We start from the raw sequence: 22,580 nt of genomic DNA, 5'->3' as shown, positions 1-22,580 counted from the left end.
TGGATCTAACAGGTAGCTACAGAATATGCCAACCAAGAACCAAAGAATATACATTCTACTTGGCAGCACATGGAAGTTTCTCTAAAAATAGATGACAAGCTGGAGCTTGCAGGCACACACACACACACACACACACACAAGAAAAAAAACAGCCTTATAAGAACAGAAAAATGTATGTATGCTATCTGACTATTGGGTAATAAAACTTAAAGCTGACAGCAAACAAATCTCTAGTAAGTATATAACTCACAGAGATTAAAGACCTCATTACTGAATGATGAATGGGTCAAAGAAGAAATCAAAATTCCTGGAGCGAAATGTAAAATGAAAACATAATAGAATTAAACCTGAGACACTTTAAGAGAGTATTAAAGGGATGTGTATAGTCCTAAGTACAATACCAGAAAGAGTACAAATAAAGGATATATTGATACAACTCAAGAATTTAGGGGAAAAAAGGAACAGGGCAAAACCAAACTCAGTAGATAGCAAGAAATAATAAAAATCAAAGCAGAAATTAATGGAACAGAAATAAAGGAAATAATATAAAGAATCAATGATTCAAAGAGCTGGTTCTTTGAGACGATAAGCAAGAAGAACAGACCCTCTAGACCAACTAATTCAAGGAAAGACAAACAAAGATCATAGACAGAGATCAACAGGGTCTCATTACAATAGATACCAAAGAAACAGAGTTTTATGAGAGCACTTTTAAAATGTGTACTCCATTAATAAGGAAGAGTTAGAGAATGGATGAACTTTTTGATTCATCCAAATTACCAAGGTTAAACGCATGCCTTTAATCCCAGCACTCGGGAGGCAGAGGCAGGCGGATCTCTGTGAGTTCGAGGCCAGCCTGGTCTACAAAGTGAGTTCCAGGACAGCCTCCAAAGCTACAGAGAAACACTGTCTCGAAAAAAAAAAAAAAAAAAAAAAAGAGACCAACAACCTAAACAGGTCCATAACAGAGAAGAGAATAAATCAGTAGTGAAAAGCTCTCCAACAAAAAAATCCCAGGCCCAGATGGATTCATAGCAGAATCCTACCAGACCTTCAGAGAAGAACCAGATGTCTTTTTATACTTTAGTCATTTATAATTTCCTGAACTCCTCTCATTAGAACCATTCCCAATATTGCCAGTGAGCAATGGAGCTTTTTTACTTGCTTCTAAAAGGTTTTTCTTTTCATATCAAATGAATCATGTTACTCAAAAACAAACAAAAAAAAATCTAAGACTTCAAAGCCATGGCTATGAGTCTGACATTTTTCTAGCTCTGTAGATAAATTAACTCATTTAGTGCTGCAATATGATGAGATAGGGATCTTCATTTGTTTTGAGATGTGAGTGCTCAATACAGTGATGTAAATGAAGCAGTGGAGGCAAGACTGGAGGCCACATTCTGATTAAATGTCCCTCCTAACTACAGTATTATGTGGCTCGCATGAGTAGTTGCAACCAGCAGGCTTAAAAACAAACAGAGATGCCAGACATCAGGAAACATGTAGCCCATGGTACCCACCAAAGGCTATAGTAGAAATCTTTTCTAGAACTGTCCTATCCAGTATGCACTCTGAATGCAGCTAAACGTAAAACAAATGACAATATGAAATATAGCTATTGGAGATGCAGTGTAAAACAACACAAACAGCTCAATAGTTTCAATGTTGACTAATTTAACATGCTGATGTATGAAATGATCTATTTTGAATATGCCAAGTGAGCTATTTTTAATGGATACCACTTCTGAATGTGGCCACTAGAAATATAAGATTCCTATGAAGACCATATCGTGGTGCTCTGTAAGGATGCTGGACACTTTAGTGAGGAGCAGAGGAATTCTAGCAATGAGACATACCCTGACACACTATATTATTTAGCCAGCAGAGTCTGTTAGTATATGCAACTCCTGAAATACCTAGTGGCTATCCAAAAGTCATAGATGTTACCTGGTAGCCATTTATGCCTGTAACACATATGCCTGCTGTAACCTACTTGCCAGATATTTCTACTACTGTATTGTCAAAGTGTCTCATTTTATAATTTTCCTTGTTCTGTTATGATACAAACTTTCATGAAATGGTTCCCATGTCAGAACATAATTCAGGGATAACTTGAGTCTGTTCCTGGGCCATGACAACTCATATTTGGTTTCAGAATAAACTGTCTCTTACTCTCTTTAAAAAGAAAGTAGAGTATCTATTTTTCTGATATATCCTGGCTGGTATATTATTTACCACCCGACAGAGCTCTTCATTATGCGCAGCAGGATAATCTAAATATGAAAATTTATATTATGATGTTTCCTAAATGCTTAGGAAAATAGCTTATAACCTGTAGCTTTCTCTTTCACACTATGAACCAGAGTCCTGACAGGGCCTGAAGGAATTCAAACTGGGAGTGCTCTGAGGAAAACCCCGTATCTAACTGAATGTTCAGGACATTGCTCATCCCGATTGCCTAATAAATGCCCCATAACTCCTCACCAAATACACGAAAGTGGCAGGACTTCTGAGTTAACAGTTTACACTGATACAATAAAAAAAAGTAGGCAAACAGCACACACATGAGATTGGTAAGGCCTCCTAAAAATCTACCTTTGGAGTTTCACTTTACCCCTCGTTTTTAAGTATTGGGGATAGAACTTTGGGCCTCACATATGCTCTGCAAGCACTGCTCTACCACTGAGCTATATTCCTCGCTTATTCCAATTCCTCCTCTTGTTTCTCTTCTCTTCTCTTTTCAGAGCAAGTCTTGGTGTTGCTTAGGTTGGCCTGAACATGGCAATCAGTCCTATCTCAGTCGCTCTAGTGCTTGGGATTAGAGGAGTGCATCCCCACTCCCACTTTCCTGTCCTTGGTAGTCTAGTCTCTGGATGCACAAAAGGTGCGTAAAACAAGAGTCCTCCTAAGTTACACAGGACTTGGAACCCAGTCCTTTGTATAGTGTAGGAGAATATAAGGAATCAGGCAGCTACAATAATGGTTCTCCCAAGTCTTCATAGTGAGTAGTAAAATCACAGAAGCTTAGTTGTTGGGCACTGAGTTAATTTAAAGAAATCCTTCCATAGTCAACATTTGTCTTTGGTGTCTCTTCCAACTCACCAATCTAGAAGCTTAGGCACTGTATGGTTTATAGTATGGTATCTGAAAACAGCAGGGCAAACCCTGAGAGGAACAAATGTAGACTGTGTAATTGAGTATGTAAATTGACCACATTGAAAAGCAAATGTATAAAGTGATTTGACCTTAGGACAGGGAGTCACAAAGCAGCTCCCATTTGTAATGGATCATCACAGGGCAAGGTGGAAGCCACTCTTAAAGCAATTGCTAAGGCGTGAAGTGGGTGGGTACCAAATAATAAGTGCTGTTCTCTCTCGTGATGAGGTTGGGAGACCATGTTGGGAGGAATTCAGGGAAACAAATGAAGGAAAACAACACTTAGGAACAGCTGAAGGAATTACAGATGCTTTCTGCAGAAGATATACTAGAAACCTGCACACCCTGGAGAGCTTTCTACTTGAGATGGAATGCACACTCAACTCTGTTTTCCACAAGGCACTTCTCTGAGCAAAGGAAGGAGTCACAGTTATCAGACTGGTCCTCCACTCTGGAAACATATGCAAGCAATGCCCACACAATATTTCACACAGAGCTTAGAAGTCCGTGGCTTAGAAGTTGTAAAGGCCCAGATGTCATCTTATAAAAGCAAGCAGTTTTGTTTTTTTTCCCTGAATGTCAAAAGTAATATTCTTGTCCTGGAAAACTGACTGCACTTATCGTAAGCTGAGGGATTGGGGAGGAGTCTGCAGTCGATAACCTGAAAGGTCTTTCCCCAAACTGTGCTTTAATTCCAAAGGAGTTTCAAAGTAATTTCACAATATCAGGTATTTAAAACACATGTTGTTATTGCTGTCTTTGTGAAAAAGTGTAATAACAGTGACATCACAGTTATCAGGATCAAACACATCAGTAGGGTGCCAACCTGACTTCCTGGATGTATCTGAAAAGATTTCTTGTCACTAACTATACAACTGTCATTGTAGTGAATTTGAGATTATTTCTTATCAGAAATAAAAAACTGTTCTCATAAGTTGCTTTTCAAAAGCTTGGCTATGGCCTGGGTCCCAGGTGCAGGAGTCCCCCAGTATTTGCAAGACATTTATATTGGGTTACAGAGATTTTTCTAAGGAGCTAGCAGGCCTTTGTAGCAGGCGTACCTATGAGTACCCTCACTGACAGTGGGGTAGGATTTCTTTGTTATGTGGACCTATGTTCTAGGTATCACCAGTGCTTAAACCCCAAGAGCCTTTACATGGTTTCTGGAGGGAAAAGATGCAAATCTTAACTCTCTCTCCAGAAGGAAAGCAGTAAATCAAATCATATGAGTGGTGCCTGTTTCCTCAAGAGTCAGGTTCTCACTCATCTGAAAATGCTTTCCACCATTCTGAGAAATCATTCCTTAAATGTTGTTTGAATTTCTTCTTTAAATTCTTATGGCTAGTCATGGCAATAAATTTGAAAGATGTCCCCCCATAACTCTGAAATAATTAGACACGTCATATTTAAAATTATTCCAGTGTTTCCAACCTACATTCATGTTCAACTATAATAAGGTTTTAATAAATGTCTGTTGCCAAACAAGGCCTTGATGTTTGAAAATGAAACCTATGTGTCCCAAGGGCTGTGAAGCTCAAGGAGAAAGCATCTTGTCTGCCTTGTGGCTGAAAAGGTGTGGCTGTGTGAATGATTTATTCATACAGTCCTAATGATAGACCTACCCAATAAAGGCCCCAGCTTAGTGGTTGTTAGTCTTTTACAGGACACTACTGCATCCTAAAGTATTGTTGTATCTTTATTTTCCTACTTTATCCACTTTTCATGGTTCCAATTTTCCATTCAAACTGCTCTTTTGAAATGGAAGGGGAAAAAGAAATCTACCATCAACGACAGATTTAAAGTGACTTGGTAGGGTTCATTCTCTCCACCCCCAGATTGATAGACCTCCAGAAACTTCTATCAAATGCCAACATTCCGTATGCCTTTTCCTTAGTTCTTAGCAGAGCAAAACTCACCTACACATTAAGGAGCCACAAAGAATTTCAGGGTTATTTTTAAATTATACTTTCCAATCCTTGCTGGCTATAAACATAAGCTGATGAAGAGACTAATTTAGGACAGAGTTTTTCAAACTTTAGTGTGGCACAACCATCATGAAGACTTAAGATGACACAGATAGGCAGGCCTTACCTGTAGAGTGGCTGACTTAACTGGACTGAAGGAGGGCCCAGGAATATTTGCATCTGATGAGTTCCCAGGCAATGCTGCTTCTGGCCTATGGCTGCGTATCTCCTTTCTTAACTCAGACCATCCATGGGCTGAGGTTCTTAAGTTATATTCTAGACTACAGTCTGAAACCTCAGAAGCCACAACTGTTCTAACTATGCTGTACAGAGTATTAATAAAGTTGTCCATGGCCATGCTGCCCCAAACACACCTTATGCCATCAAAGTAGCAATAAAGTATACGACTCTTCTCAAAGACGAGATCAAGTGCTGTTTGTGTGGTGGTACACATATGTGTATGCATGTGTAAGCCATATGACAACCTTGAGTATCATTTAAAAAATGCCATCTACAACCTTTGAGACAGGGTATCTGCTCTGGAGCTCATCAATTAGGCTAGACTGGCTGGCTAGGGAGCCCCAGGGATACTTCTGTTTCTACCTCCTCAGTGCTAGAACTACAAACGTGTTACCATGGGTACTGAGGACTAAGATCTGTCCCCGTGCTTGCAAAACAAACGCTGTCCCAACACAACTATTTCCCCAGCCCCATCAAGCTGCTTCTTCAGCTGCTCCTCTAGGGGCTGTAAATTTCTTACAAAGGACTTAAGAGTAGAATTCAGGAGAAGACTGTTGGAAAAGTTTCCTTGGAGGGGCTGCCTTTATCAGAAAGATCGCCATACTCACCAGAGAGGAAATATGCCCAGCCGGGTGGTGATAAAAACCATGGCAAACATGACAAACAGAAGATCACACATTTTCTGAAATTTGGCATAATTTGCCATTTTGGCAGCCTATAAGAGGAAGGAATGCAACTTATCAATTAAAGCGATAAAAGAAAGGTTTCCTTCATATGCATGAGCCCCTAGACAGGTTTATCAATGAGGTACAGCTTGCCACATGCATAAGAATGTCTGCTACTTAAAAATGGCACATGCCACACACCAGCATGTATACATTACTCAAAAGCTGAGTGAAAAGCAACACTAACTATATGTAGAACTACAACTTTCACAAACTTAATAAATTATTTGGCAACCTGAAAAATTCAATTATATGGCCAATTTCTGGAAAACAGAGAGGACAAATAAAAACTTTTGCATTATGTGATGTTAGCAAGCCAGAGATATCAAGACAGAAACCACACAACAGGTCAATATGGAAAGTCTTCACTGGGCCCTAAATGCAAGGCCACAGACTACGCAGAGTCCACAGAGTTTTTCTGCGTTTGTCTTCCATCCACTTTGAGGTTTGTGCTCACTTTAACAATCACAGAGGTGCTGTGGGAAGACGTGTTCCAGCTTATTCTTACAAACTTGGAGATGAGGAAAGGGTCACTACTATCATGTCAGTGAATCTATTTCAGTAGAATTTTGAACCATAGTACAGGCTCATTTGATCTAGAAAGATCAAATTTATTAATGTTTCAATGTCTGCAGGAAATACTTCCATGGTTAATGTTGATGATAGCAGTTTCAGTGACTATATGTGTACCTATACATACAAACACACACACACACACACACACACACACACACACACACACACGTTATATGTTAGTCTAGGGAGGCAACCACACTGCTTTTTCTTCTGCACCATCACTTTAAAAAGACCAGGTGGGCCTGGAAATGGATGTTTTTTTTTCTTCCTCACTTCTTGCAGGCTTGCAGAGTCCACAGCATCTAAGCACTGTTACAAACTGTAGATCTCTTCTGCACACACAACATTACTTTCTATGACTTGGAAATTAATTACTGGAAAAGACTGTTGATAGCATCTTTGGAGGTAGTCATTTAATGGTGCTAAGCAGTGCACAAAGCTATGAGAGAAATGTGTCTTAGGAGGAAATATCCATCACATGAATGGAAGTTAAAATTATGAGCTTTTAATTTCACGAATACTTGAAGTATAACACCATGAAGTACATTAAACAAAAGGTACTTCCAGCCTTCTTCTGGCTAGGTATTGCCAACAAATCCTTTTCCTCTTACACTCACCCACCAGTAGCGACAAATAAGCAACATCACCAACTTGACAGAGATGTGTATGCTGTAAACCCTTCAACTTCATTAATTAGACATCTCCAAGCATTACCTATGATGTCAAAAAACAATCCAGGTTGCAAAAACTGTTGCTTTAAAGCCACATACATGGATTCTTGGATTTACTATCTTTTTTGGATGAAAGTGGTGGATTCAAGCAATATCTCCTGTACCACAGCTCTCACCAAGCTGCATGCCAGAGATTTCCACAGGAATTAACATTGGCTGCAGGTCCAGGATTGATTTCTACATGTAGGCTGCAGCATAAATGTCCACTTCTAAACACACACAGGATAAATCAAACTATAACAGAATTTCAGAAGACTTCCGTCCTATTGCATATATTCACCTTTTAAGGACACCTTGAATGAAGTTTAGCTCGAATCACTTAATAATCATGGCCACAAGCTATCTTTTAACTTATGCAGTGCAGAGAGACTATCTTTACAATTTTTGGTGAGGTTTTACACTCGGTTCAAAACCTTAACTCACTGCCTCTACAAAGATTAAATGTGTATGTACATTTGTGGCTCCTATTGCAGTAACAGATCATCGAGGAGACCTTTGTCTTTACAGCAATAGAACCATGGCCCAGCAGGAAAAAAAATGACTCCAAGAGTCACCTCTACATGAACTCTGTACTCTTTTAAGTTAATGTTGACCAGCTACTTAATTTCTTAGCATAAAGTGATGACTTATTTGTACATATAACATTATTGAGCATAATTCTGAAAGTGATAGATTCTTTACAAATCTTTAGTATAAAATTTAGGATTCATATACCCTTTGCATTGTTAAAACCAGTAGGATAACAGATTAATATGTATACTGGTAAGAGAAAAATCAAACTGCTCAATTTTATTATGACTACTACCCTGGGTTATATGCAGTTTTCAAATAAATCAGTGTGACTTTAGAACAGAAAATCTATTATAACAATGATTTTTCTGTTTTAAAATCAATCATTCAAAGGTGGACTGGTCAAGGCTTCTTCTAGCTTCCTCTTACCTGAGGATCCTAACAAAGCTTATTCTGCACACACATGGCATTGAAACCCACCAAGAACAGCCAGCAGTTTCAAACCATCACTCATCACACTACAGGACTGCTGGTCTGGGGACTTGATGACTTCTGTATTTTATCTTCTCCAAGATGAAAGAAAAAAATTTACCTCTAGCAGAGCATCGGCTGAGTCGTGAAGACAGAGGACCAGGGTCCCTACTCGGGCCATGTTGTTGACATATGAAAAGGTTATCAAGAAAATAGTTGCAAGGTGGTGCAGGAACATAATGCCAAAGTCCTCAAGGAAAGAAAAACAAAATAAAGTCAGGGTTCAGCAACATCATGGTACTTTCACCAATCCATTTAATTTCTAAGCAACACATTCATAGACCCTCCATAGCTGTAGCACTGGGGAATTTAAGTGGTTAAGATGCAGCTCCTGCCCTTTTGAGATTTCCCATATATTGGGAGAGATATACAAGTGGCCAGTCCACGGAGATGGGATTCAGCACCATGATGAAAGTCGGATCACGATGGGAGGAATCGCCACAGGATTTCAAGCAAAGAAAAACACTACTTAGACTTGGTTTTCACTCTTGTCATGTTTAAATGTCTCACAAATGTCCATGCTTAAAGGCTTAGACCTTGAATTTTGGTGCTACCAGAAGATGAGCCTAGTGGGATGAAGTTAAGGTATTAAATGCTCTTGAGCATGCTGGAACCTGGGCCACTTCCTGTTTCTCTTATTTTCTGGCAGCCACAATGTGAGTAGCTTACACTACAATACACTCCTTCCTCAATATAGTGCATTGCTATAGACTCCAAAACAACGTGCCAATCATCCATTGACTAGACAGAACCTCTGAAAATGACCTAAAATTATGGTTTTCTTACAAATGGATTTGTCCTAGATATTTTGTTATAGTAACAGAAAGCTGCTAACAAACCTGAAGATCTTTGGGACAACAGTACATATCTGTTTCTCTGATATTTAGTGGCTGCAGTTTTGAAAGACACACAGACACCAACACAGAGGGACACACAGAGACACAGAGACACAGAGACACAGACACAGACACAGACACACACACACACACACACACACACTGGGAAATGAATACAGATGTTTGTATGTGCTAGAGAAACACTCTAACATTCTACATTCCCATCTGCTTCTTCTTTTTTTTTAAAAGATAGTTCTTACTAAGTTGCCCAGTCTGGCTTTGAACTTACAATTTTCCTGCCTTAGCTACTTGAGTAGTTGGGATTACATGCCTGTTCCACCAGGCTCAGATATACATAATATTGCTATTTTTAAGCACATGGTATATTTGAAGAACTACCCAGTTAAAGTCCTAGGACAGACAGTCTCTGTTGGTTACATGAAGCCCAATAAACAACACATTCAGGCTTATAGTAACTCAGTGTTCTAAAGGTTTATGTCGTCTTTGGCCCCAATTCATGTTAAGTCCTAATGACCAAGATGAAGGTGTTAGGGGGTGAGAACTGATTAAGTCATGACAAGTATTAGTGTCTCTAAAAATGAGAGACTCAAGACGGCAACACTACCCCATCCAGCGGATGAGGACATAGCCAGAGGCTATGAACCAGGAAAGAAGCCCTCACAGGATGCTAAGCTTGCTAATGCTTTGAGCTAAGACTTACACGCCTCTAGAACTGGAAGGAATAAATCTGTCTTGTTTTATGAGCTGCCAATACTGCATTTGTTCTAGACGTCTGTGCAGACTAAGGTGGTGACTGATTTTGTGACTGCATGAATTTCTTGGAATGTGCATCTCTGGAGCAAGCCCACTGGGTACCAAAGTAAGAGCCCTACATGCTGGGTTTTCTAGTAGGAATAGAGGAACAGAGGCTACAGTTATTATCTTTACTGGTTTCTTTTGGCTACTACCATTATTTTTAGTTATTTTATTCATATTTATATATATGTTATATAAACATATGTCCCATGTATACAGTGCCTACAGAAGCCAGAAGAAGGCATCAGATCCTCTTGGAGTTGAACTTAACAGCAGTTGTGAGCCACCTGGCGAAGGCGCTGGGAACCAAACTTAGCAGTAAACTAGCTCTTTTTCCCCCCATTTTTTAAAAATTTAACTTAGAAATAAGCTTTTTTCACATGTCAATCCCAGTTCCCGCTCCCTCTCCTCCTCCCCTATCTCCCACTGGCCCCCTGTCCCATAATCTTTCTGCTCCCTAGGGAGGGTGAGGCCTTCCTTGGGGAATCTTCAAAGTGTGTCACATCATTTGGAGCAGGGCCCAGAACCTCTCCTGTGTGTCTAGGCTGAGAGAGTATCCCTCTATGTGGAATGGGCTCCCAAAGTCCATTTGTATACTAGGGATAAATACTGATCCACTACCAGAGGCCCCATAGATTAATCAGACCTCCAAACTGACATCCTCATTTAGGGGTTCTGGAACAGACCTATGCTATCAGTCTTGGGTCCATGAACAACCCCTTGTTCAGGTCAGCTGTTTCTGTGGGTTTCTCCAGCCTGATCCTGACCCCTTTGCTCATCACTCCTCCCTCTCTGCAACTGGATTCCAGAATTCAGTTCAGTGTTTAGCTGTGGGTGTTTGCTTCTGCTTCCATCAGCTACTGGATGGAGGCTCTAGGATGGCATATGAGGTAGCCTCTCGACTATTGCTTAGATTATTAGTTGGGGTCAACCTTGCAGATCCCTGGACATTTCCCTAGTGCCAGATTTCTCCTTAAACCTGTAATGGCTCCCTCTATTATGATATCTCTTTTTTTGCTCTCCTCTATTCTTCTCGACTCTATCTTCCTGCTCTCTCCTGTCCTCGCCTCCCCTTCTCCTCTCCCCTTCTTTTTCTTCTAACTCTCTCTCCCCTTCCCCCATGCTCACAATTAGCTCAGGAGACCTTGTCCCTTTCCCCTTCTCCGGGGGACCATGTATATCTGTCTTTCTTCTTTTTAACCACTGAGTTAGGTCTCCAGTCTCAACTACCATCACTTTAAAAAACTAATTCTGTTTGGTGAATAGAAAATAACCATTCTATTATTTAATCACTGGTATTAAACTATCCTAGATAACCAAAATCTGTGCTGATAGATCAATGGCAATGATAAAATTTTTTCTGGGGCTTCGAAGGTGACTTTATTTATGGCACCAGAGTAGCTATAGAGTGCCTGCAAGCACTTCGTTCTAATACTTGCAGTCCTCACTGTAAGGTAACCAGGCCGTTTGCATTTTACCCATGCCTTCACCTCCACCTTGCACCCTCTATTGGGACTACTCTCCAGCTCGTTATGAGAAGGAGTATGAGCAAGAGTCCTCAGGCTGTCATTCAGTCATTCAGCTAGGTTGCACTGACTTTTTCTGACACAGAAACATGAACAATCAGCTTAGATATGGCCCTCAGTTCTCTGTCTATTTATACACATCTTTTTTTTTCCTATTCTTTTTTTATTTTAATTTTAAATAGCTTGTTTTACATGTCAATCCCAGTTCCCTCTCCCTCCCCTCCTCCCGCACTCCCCTTCCCCCCCACCCTCCCACCCTATTGCCAAATCCTTCCACATAGGGGATATCTAGAGTCTGTCATTTCACTCTGGGTAGGGTCCAGGCACTCCCCCTAAGAGTCCAGGCTGAGAGAGCATCCCTCTTTGTGCTATAGGCACACGATGACTTAAACGCATCTTTTGCTCCTGTGGAACATAGCCGTCTTAGGTTTTTCTCTTCCTGAGTCGTCTGTCTGCTCTTTCCCCTCTATAAATACTGTGCATCCAGGGCCTCTGTTATTGGTCTCCTGCTTACCTGTCCTGGTCCCACAGTCACCTTTTCTACAACTCAGAAAAGTATCTATTCCTAAATTCTAGTCCCCAGTTTAACTCAATTAAACATTTCTACTTTAGATGTTCCCACCACTGTGGTCAAATCATGAAAGTTCAAGAGCATTATGATGGGGGCCTTACAGCAGGGTGACTCCTAAAGACCCTAGGAATCTTACTTAGCTTAGTGGACAATTATGAAGCTCATACCGCATGAGCGGCAGCTTGTAATCTATCTAGGTTCCAAAGCACTAGCTCTGTCATTTCTGGTAAAGGCACGAACTTCCTCATTTTACAATGAAGACGTTAGATCTGATCTTTTTTAGCTGTCAATTCTGTAACTCTCAGTTCAGTAGCTCCAGTGATTGACCCTTGATGTCTTTAATCTACTAATTTCAGACCTGTCTAACTTATAAAGAGACTAAGAGAGCATACCGCTCATATGTAAGAAGAGCACGCAGAAGTCCATTAAATGCCCCCACCCCTCCTCTATTTTACACATAGTTCAGCAGCTGTTGCTATCACTACACTTTGCATTTCGAAGAGTCTCCCTCTACACCTTTAATAGTTTTAGGTTTGCATTCACATTGGTGAAGATGCTTAAGGGACTTTGGTTCCCAGGAAGAGTCTTGCGTAGATAACCACACATAGTACTTACCACTGAGATCTAAACCATGTGCCAGTTCCCCCAGTGAGATCAGATAATTAATAACTAAAACAAGGATTTATTTTCAATTAGCTCAGTCTCTAAATTAGTGTGGAATGGCACTGACAGTGGCCACCAGTGGCAGGAGAATAATCTGTTTTGCATCAGTTAACATTTTGGCCCACAACAGAACAAATCCATGCCACCTGCTAACCCACAGCCACTCTCCCTCCTTGGATACAGTGAGGCTTTACATTATTTCTGAGCTCAGAGATAGATGAGAAATGATGGGCACAGTGAGTTGAATGAGTAATTGCACACAGGCACACAGCTGTTTCTGAAGCTACTGAAATTCCTTCATTCTTTGAAGTATCCAGAGCTTTCCTACGTTACTAAATGCAGACGATGCCAAAGGTCTTGGGCAGACATTTTTAACTGCCCTGGTGATGTCTTCCAACGGAAGATGCAATCTGTTCTACACCACCTGGAGAATGGTGTTTTACCAGACACAACACTTCAAAACAATGCTTAACTAAAGTAGAGCTAACCCATGAACCGGTGTGATAAACCGCTTCTTATACAGGAACAAATTAAAACACAGTGCTTGGTTCATGAGCCTAGTGAGTTTATATTTGTGTGTGCTTAACAGACAGTTTTGGAAATCCAAGTAGCTGAGTATTTCACAACAGTAATCACGTCTTCCCCACTGTTCAGCCCCTAATGACTGCTCTCAGCTTACAGAAAGAGATAAAAAAAGGTTTTTCTCTGTTAATTAAAAAATAAATGAACACATGTAAATTGATTAAAGCACTTATGGAAGATTAGGGCCACTTACTATTTAAATTTCCTAATTCATATCTGATATAAATGTCAATAACAATGCAATGCCCGTCAATATAATAAGGCACCTTCAAAAATAAAAACCCTGTTTTTCAGATACAATTTGCTTTGTGAAGATGACTTCTGACAATAAACCCCCTTGTTCTAAAAAACAGAACAAAAAGAAAGTTTGTTTTATTGTCACACTTGCAAACATAGCAGAGGACCAATTTCCATTATATTCATATCTACATAAATAGGAAAAAGCAGAAATAATGAATGGTCTTGCCTTACATTTCTGCTTCAGAACATCTCAGACACATCAAATCTCTCTAAGAAAAGCCACACAGTCCTGATGCTTTGTCTCTCACATTCCGTCATCCCAACACATTTCTTTGATCCAAATAAGTGTCTTTAAACATGCTGTCAATTTGGAAGAGAATTTCCATTCTCCCACTTGTTACTGGAAATGATAATATCTGTAGACGCAAGCTTGGCTGAAAGAATGCTAGGCTTTAGGTTGATAATGTTTTCCAAAACATCTTCTGCAGGAGGAATTCAGAGACTGAGATTCATTGTTGGCCTTCAGGTTAGTGATTGATTCCAAAGAGACCAGCACCACCCCTTGCCTCAACAATGACCCAAACTACCTGTTTTGCTATTTTGTTTGTTTATTGTCCTCAAGAGCTCCCTGTGTGTTTCCCAGAGCCTCAGCCTTCTGTCAGAAGTTCCTCACATGCTAGTTATCAGAGACAAGAAAAAAGGAATCAGCTGAGAGAGTATCCCCTCTATGTGGAATGGGCTCCCAAAGTCCATTCGTACACTAGGGATAAATACTGACTCTCTGCCAGAGGTCCCATAGATTGGCAGAAAGGGGATGGGATAGGGCATTAGTGGAGGGCAGGAGAGGAGGGGAGGGAGAGGGAACTGGGATTGACATGTAAAACAAACTTGTTTCTAATTTAAAAAAATCTGAAAGAAAAAAAAGGAATTGGATGCGGTTTTGGTCAAAATTTCATTAGAAAGAACTCAAGAACAAGTCATCTATCTTATACCAAAATTTAGTAAGATAGGGCAAGCTCCCCCTACCCCCACCATTATATTCCCAAATAGTAAATATGTAGACAGCACAGTGAGTGTCTCCATATGCCTCTGGCACACAGAATGCAGCCACCTGGGCTCAGTCTCCACCTGGTAAAAGAGGAGCCAGCATCTTTACTTCTGAGGGGAATTACATACACAGCAAAGGATTAGCACAGCAAAACCGAAGAGATAACTGCTCCCCAGGACCTAAGTGCCAGATTCTAGATGACACAGCTCCCTCCATGTTTGCTATGCTTCAGAGTCTTTGAAATAATATTCTATCTTGTAAAAGGACCAACGAATTCATCTGAATGTACCCGTCTTTATTAAGACAAATTACATCGTAAAAAGCTACATCACAGGTACACTCTCTGCGTAAGACATTTTTCCCTAAATTTTCATTTGGGACTAACTGAATGAGAAAAAAAAAACATTACTGAGCAGTCTCATAAAAGGAGTGAGGCCTCTGAGATTTTACCTGAGAGCTGCTATAGATGTTCACGGACAGTGAAGACTGTAAATACGTCTGAAGAGCAAGACAAAGGAAAAGTCTTCTGCTCAGGTGGGAAGAAAATACTTAGTTTTCTTAAATAAAGTTAATACATACAATTAACAACTTGTAATTTTGCTCAGAGAATAGAGATCAGGTACTTAAGGCCAGTTACCCATTCAACAGATTGCAAAGGCTCCAGGAGGTAGGATGACAACAACATAATTTGCAACTGACATCATTTTAGAGTCCACCCTGTCTCTGTTTCTGTCTTCCTCCTCTTCTGCTCCTTCTCCTTCAAGGTTCACAAGGTCTTCACTTGAGAGCAGAGACAGGGAAACTGCAGACTTGTGCTTATAAAGTTTTACTGGAGCACCCGTATACCCACTTGCTTCCTTTTTGTCTTAGGCGGCTTTCTTGCTCCAGAAGCGCAGTTGAACAACTGCAACAGAGACCACCCACATTTACAATACTACCCCATCCTTATAAAACATTTTTTTCATGACTACCGTTTTAGAGTCATATTAAAGCACAGCTCTGCCTCCCTTTCTCCTGGCAAGCAATTTGTAGGATACCAATTTTCATAGCTATTCTGAAGCAATCCAAACCCATTTAACATTACCCTTGAAAGTCACATAAAACTTATAAAGAGTTCTGGAAGGCCTGTCATCAAAGTCTCGTGATAAATTATAACCACAACTTCAAGACAACGCGGAAGGTCAGCAGTGGCTTCGCTAACCTCTAAAAGCAGCAGCTGTGTGTCTAGACTCAGCAGCAGGCTCTGCTCTTTGCTGCTAGAAGCCCCATTATTTTGTGGCTTCTGCAAACAGACACAAATGAAACGGGCAACTGCTGTGTGAGCCCTGTTCACGCCATCTTTCTCCTTCACAACGTTTATGGTGCCCTGTCAAGACCGGGAATTCATAATCGGTGACTTAGTTAATATTTAACCTTTAATTGATCTTATTACAAGACAAAGGATCGTAATAAAATGCTATTTGCATGACAAAAACAGTATGATAGTGCACAGTGTGAGGTTTGCAGTGCCTGAGCTTGTCTTCATGGACTCCCACCTCTCTTCAGCCAAACTCCTGAACCTGTTCTGACTGCAAATGTGTGTCTGATTGAATACACGTGCTGTTTTTCTCACACGTGGTCAATATGCAAGCACCTGGAGTCCAAAGGTCATTATAATGTATCCTCTGGGTTTTGTTTAAACTACCCTTGACCTGACCATGTTAGTTTGCATGAATTTTAATGAGGGAAAAGTCATCCTGAGACATTAAAATGCAGTTTATGTAAGGCTGAAGAGCTCCATTAGTTCACAGTTGAATCTCTCCATTTTCTGCATGGATCCCCGGGAACAAAGGAAACCTCACCAAAGGAGCTCAATCAATGAAGCCCATCTGAGTTGAAGGCATCCAACACCATCAGTAGGGGGCAGCCTGTGCTCATCAGCTAAAATCAGAGCTACTGTGATGGGACTTAGGCCAAAATCGTCATGGGTACTGCCAAGGTCTTGAGGTCCAAGTGACAATGAGCAATCAGCAACTGAATTTTGTGCTTCGTGTAGAGGGTGAAAAACATCTCCAGACTAACCAGTTGGGGGTGGTGCTGCTAGCGGGCAGGCAGAGTTCAAGGGGCCCTCACTGTCAGCAACTCTATCTTCTTCTAACTCTTCCCCTTTCAGCTGCGCCCACCCCCATTCCCTGAATCTCAGCTGAGGGATTTTCTCAAAACTTCTTTTGCCTCCATATAGATCTCCTAGAGCAGAATGCTTGCGTTTTTCCTGTTTCCAAAGCCTGCTTTCCCACCGACTACCTACCTAGCATAAATGCCTACCTTCCTTCTAATTTGACTACTAACTTTCACGTGCAGAGGCTCTGAGACGCTGTGCTGTCCTGTCTTTGTGATGGCAGCTCCACAAGGCAAGCGTAACTGTGAGCGTTATTTCAGAAGGGAGCCGAGGCACAGAGATGCCAGTGTCACATTGTGACAACGGGCTAGGGCCGGATCTAAAGCCAGTCAGCACGTGCACTCCAGAGCTCAGACAGATGAGTGCCGTATCCACGGCTTCCCATGCACCGGAAGCTGAATGTGAGAAGGTGGCAGAGGGGTTGCTTAGGAGAGCCCATCTAAGTGCGAGGCAAACACCCAGAACCAGGAATGCTCCTCAGGAGAGCAAGGCTGCCAGGAGCAGCCTTGGGTGGGAGGCGCAGTGACTCCAGGAAGGATAAAGTCTCCAAAATGCACTTCTTGGTACTTTAAAAGGGGGGGCTGGAGGGGGCCATGACTCCAGGAGGACAGCTGGAGTCACAATGTGACAAAATGGAGGTGTTTCCAGACTTCTCTAGAATGATCTGAGAGGAACTGCCCCAGAGGGTGAAGAACAACTTCCCTGTTGAAAGGTGAATACCTCGAGGAACCCCAAGAGAGGCAGAACTCTCGAGACCCTAGACTTTAGACACACCACCCTGGATTAGCAACACTTCCTTGGATCCTGAGGTGTGGGTACTTGTGTGGGTCCTTGATACGGCAACTCTGAGCTCCCCTGAAGTCCATAAGTCCCTGTCACCCTCTATGACAACCCCAGGGCTGCCCAGGGGCCAGCCATCTGACCCAGAGTCCCAAAGATAAGCATCATCTTTGCAAAGGCATGCAGATGCTGAATCGACAGAAAAGGCCCCATAGCCTACAAATGTTGTACAGAAAATAATTCTTTTGCAGCTTATAGGGCTATGTTGTTTTCCCATTACCCTGAATTCAGCTACGGGATCAGATGCTTTTTTAAAAAGGCAGATAGTGGCTTCTTCTTTATATAAGGAAGAAGAAGAAGAGGAGAGAGACAGAGAGAGAGACAGACAGAGAGACAGACAGAGAGACAGAGAGAGAGAGAGAGAGAGACAGAGAGAGAGAGAGAGACAGAGAGAGAGAGAGAGAGACAGAGAGAGACAGAGAGAGAGAGAGAGAGAGAGAGAGAGAGAGAGAGAGAGAGAGAGAGAGAGAGAGAGAGAGACAGGGTGGAAACTTGAATCAGAGAATACTCCTAAGGAGAAACCCCAGGCAGTCACAGGCCCCTGAAGAGGGGGCCCAGTGCCAGTAAGCAGTAGCACTGAGGTTGGTGAGAGTTCTGTGTCATCCCCCACCCATCTGAGCCTAGATGGATGTCATCAGATGAGAGCTTAGCTTTTCAAGAAAGCACAGGGAACTTGATACCCGAAGTCACTGATAAGAAAGACAAGAATCTAGAGCAGCAACGCTCACACGTCAGGGTCTCAGTACACCTTAATATTCCTAAGAAGCTTTGAAGATGTATTTCTCAGCCTGGCAAAAATTAAGACATTTTTGAAAAGACACTTGTCCCTTCCTTTGGCTACTAACCATTGAAAACAACGGTTCTTAGAAATAAAAAATTTCCAGAAATCTCATGCTGGGAGGAAAAGCAGGCTGAAGCCTGGTGCCAGTAGAGAAGGAACTAGTCTCCTAGAAGGAGATTTCACATAGCTGAAGAGAGACTGGAGCTAAGACAATGGCGGACCAATGATGTGTGGCCTGCACCTTGACCAGAACTGCTTAGTTATGCATACGCGGGCCCTCTGTTTAAACCCTAAAGATGTGTGTGTGTGTGTGTGTGTGTGTGTGTGTGCGCGCGCACATGTACTACACATGTGCATTTGTGTGTTGTCACTAGACCTCTTTGTGGCCACACTGAATGCATATCCTTTTTCTGTCACACCCAGCTTTCATATGGGTGCTGAGGATCCAAAGTCAGATCATCACGCTTATGCAGCAAAGTATGTTACTAACTGAGCCATCTTCCCGACACCCTGCTTCTCTCTATCCATTTGTCTCTGTAAGTGGCTTCTTGAAGATAGGTGGCCAAGTTTGGCTCATTAGTGGTGCAAGCTCTAACCCTAATACCTCTGGTGGCAAAGGATTCCAAGGGGGATTTGTTAATGTAGCTCTATCAGCATTCACCCCATTAGAGGTTAAAACTGAGAAGTCAAAAAAACAAAAAACAAAACAAAACCAAAAAATGGATTCTGGGAATTGTAGTGAGGAGAGCTCTCGCCGTATGATCTCTGGGGAGCAATGGGCACTCAGGAGTGCCTCCTCAAAAAGATAGGTTCTTATGAAATATATATTAGTAATTATAGGTTAATAATCAGATCAGAGCTAGCCAATAAGAAACCAAGCAAACATCCGACAGCTTCATAATTATTATAGGGTCCTGTGTGTTATTTTGGGGTGGAAGCAGCAACAGGAACCAGGCAGCAGACAGGGAGACTAAACGTTACAGAATGGTGTTGGCATGTGGGATATAAATTTCCACGTAGAATGACAAAAGCTTAAAAGGGATTTTAGAAACAAAAGAACAGAGAGAAGCATGGCTTCTTGGTAGCAGCATTTTTCTCAGGTGAGCTCTGTTTTGCTAGAAACAAACAGAGACTTGCCGGCCAGCATGGTGGAAAACTTATGCCCGCCATCTTGCAAAAACAGCAGTTGAAACGGCCGCAGTTTTGATTAGCAATGTTGTCTATCAGATAATAGACGCATGGCCAGAAAATCATAAAGATTTACAGTAAAGTCAGATTCAGATGAAGAAAAGCCTCTAAAGGTTTACAGTGTGTTTGAAATGTACATAGGCTTGGGAGAGAAAAAGAAACAAAGTAAAGTGGTTTAAAAAAATTGAGTGGCTGGGCAGTGGTAGGGCACATGCCTTTAATTCCAGCACTCCAGAGGCAGAGACAGGCAGATTTATGCAGAGAAACCCTGTCTCAGAGAAAAAAATAATTAAATAGAAGTAAAAGAAGTAGAGCAATAAAAAGCCATGTAAAATGGAAAATATACAGAGAGTCTGGATACTGTATGCTATTATGTTTTCCAGTTGTTCAATTACTAATAAATAATTGCTAAAATATACTTGATTATAGATGCTGCTAAATTAATCCAACTTATATATTTCAAAAATGCTTTGACTTCTAAATCTAAACATAAGGACAGGGTACTTGGGAAAAATATTTTATTTATGTTTCCACAGAAAATGGAAAGCTGTGGATTCCTTCCAGGCTTCTATGCTTTGATAAACCAAGACCCCCGGAAGCAATGGCTCAAGTGATCCAGCATCTAAAATAGCTGAGATGATGCAGCCTTACGGACTACAAAACAAGGACTTGGTCAGGTTTCTGAGTTTTGTCATGATCTCCATGGTATGGACAGTGCCCCCTACCAGCAGGAAGCAGTTTGGAATGAACAACGCCCAAATTCCCAAATATTGTTTATAAAATTTTGTTTTCATTTAAATGGGGTTGCTTATAAATGATAATGATCACAGTAAATCTCTTTCTAAAGGGAAAAAAGGGAATATGTTATAGTAATGAGTACTTTGTACTGATATGGATTTTCATTTATTGATACAAATTTAAGGTCAATTTTGTGATATTATATTTTTCCTCTTGATTAAATATTGTGTTTATACTAATCTTGTAAAGCATAATGCATAATTAAGTGCAGATTATATATAGTTACCTATAATAGTCAAAATTTATAGTTAATTAAGCTAGATTTTCTAGATACACAGAGATATATAGTCTTCAAACCTCTCAAAGACCTTCAGAAAATGGCATTTAAAATGGTTTGGGGTTTTTCATGACAATGAGAAATGTCTGCTCCTGGTACACCAATTACTCCTGAGAGGAAGATGGGCATTGCAGAAACTTGTTATGGAGTTTGCTTTCAACATGGCAAGATTAGCCATTTGGGCAAGAAACTGCTCTTGTCTAGACTGTTTGACTGTTGTCGTATAATCTGGACATGCAGGACCCACAGAAAAGTGACTACTGCATTTGGACAGTTCTTCAGGGTTCCTGCTTCATGGAAGAGTCTGTCAGACTTTCTGCAGGACACAGAAAAATGACTGACAAACTGCCAATGCAGATGGACAGTTTGAAATTTCCTGCTTTGCTGAGAAGTCTTCTAGACACATTGTGGCTTATGGGATAAAGATGGATGTCCCAACATTACAGATGAACTTGGGGTGACTGTCTAGGTAGCAAGATGTCTTTGTCAATTCTAGTGTTTATACATTATCCTTCTGTGGTCTTTGATGGAGTTGAAGACAGATAGTTGTAATTATAGTTTTCCTTAGTTATGATAAAAGATAAGCTACATATAAGACTTTAGACTCACAAAAAGATAAGCTACATATAAGACTTTAGACTCACACAGATACAATAGATAATAAAATATTTTCTTTAAATCTTAAAAAAAGCCCACCAAAAAAAAAACCCACACACGCACACACACACTTATTCATTTTTAACAAATTCCACTATACATTAACAAATGCTTTTTTATGAAAGATAACTGCAGTCCCTAAAAATAAAAGTGAAAACAACTGACAAGTGGCAATTGCTTCACATTACGACAGATCTCTTTGGTGTCTGGCTTAATTCAAGAGAGCTGGGGTCCTAAAAACACATGTGCTTTCCATCTGCAGTGAGATACTTTGGCTGAAGTAACTGACAAAAATCTATATCACACAAAAGCATAGCCAAAAGAAAAGAGGCTCTTAATAGTGTTTTTGGAAAGTTGAAGATTTTGATACAATACGACAATTTTGCAAGTCAGATATTCTTAGAGTGTCAGTGTGACACTTGATAGTCAGCCTCATTAATTGGTAGTTTTAATTTAAATGCTTGTTTCACTCACGTGTGATTTGTGAGACACCATGCACAGGACAATTGGAAAACACTAGTTCACCTTGTTAATGATATTTTGTTCAACAACATTTTGAAGCCACATTTGTTTAATATTTTATATAATTCTTAAGTTAGCACTTAAAGTGATAGTTGGAGTTCTGGAATTTTCATATACCTACCTGTACTGCTACAAATGACATCTCTAGGGACTGAGAGGGTGTCCGGCTCTCACTAGTGGACACACATTTTCTAGACATGTAAGTTTGGCCCCAAACCTTAAGTTTTATCATTAATGAATGGTGCCAGTTGCTTTAGTTAACCAACTGGATTAGTTCACTCTGTGCACTGTTATAAAAACGCTTGCTGACCACACAAGGTGGAACCACATTGCTGGTCAGCTATTTTTTTTAACTAAAAATAATATTCTATGGGAGTGGGGATCAGCCAGTTTAGTTTACAGCACAAAGAACTAACTGCATGTGGATTTTTGGGGACACCATTGTGTACTGCAATAGCCATTCTCCATGCCTACTTCCTGCTTCATCACAGAAAAATTCAAATGTATATTTGAGAACAGAGATTTAACAAAATGAACACTGTTAGTGCCTTATTCGGAGCGTTCTCAACTAAAGCCGGGAAACGCCCCCTCAAGCCGGTGTGTAGTACTGGAGAACACGGTGACCACAGGAGCATCCTGGTGCT

The 22,580-nt window shown here is 40.8% G+C and overlaps 1 protein-coding gene across 2 annotated transcripts in view; it reads right to left on the bottom strand.

The window, feature by feature from the left end:
* Window positions 1–22,580, bottom strand: part of Cers6 (ceramide synthase 6) — a 251,537-nt gene that overhangs the window by 41,754 nt on the left and 187,203 nt on the right. For both annotated transcript variants that reach the window (XM_040745501.1, XM_040745502.1), the window contains exons 7-8: window positions 8,495–8,623; window positions 5,969–6,075 (exon numbers count right to left, since the gene is read on the bottom strand). In XM_040745501.1, the coding sequence (XP_040601435.1) occupies window positions 5,969–6,075; window positions 8,495–8,623 (236 nt within the window). The remainder of the gene's footprint in view (window positions 1–5,968; window positions 6,076–8,494; window positions 8,624–22,580) is intronic.

Source organism: Mesocricetus auratus, unplaced genomic scaffold, assembly GCF_017639785.1.
Source record: "Mesocricetus auratus isolate SY011 unplaced genomic scaffold, BCM_Maur_2.0 Super-Scaffold_100004, whole genome shotgun sequence".
Classification (NCBI taxonomy): Eukaryota; Metazoa; Chordata; class Mammalia; order Rodentia; family Cricetidae; genus Mesocricetus; species Mesocricetus auratus.
The sequence above is the reverse complement of the archived record's forward strand: the minus strand, read 5'-3'. Positions and strand labels throughout refer to the sequence as shown.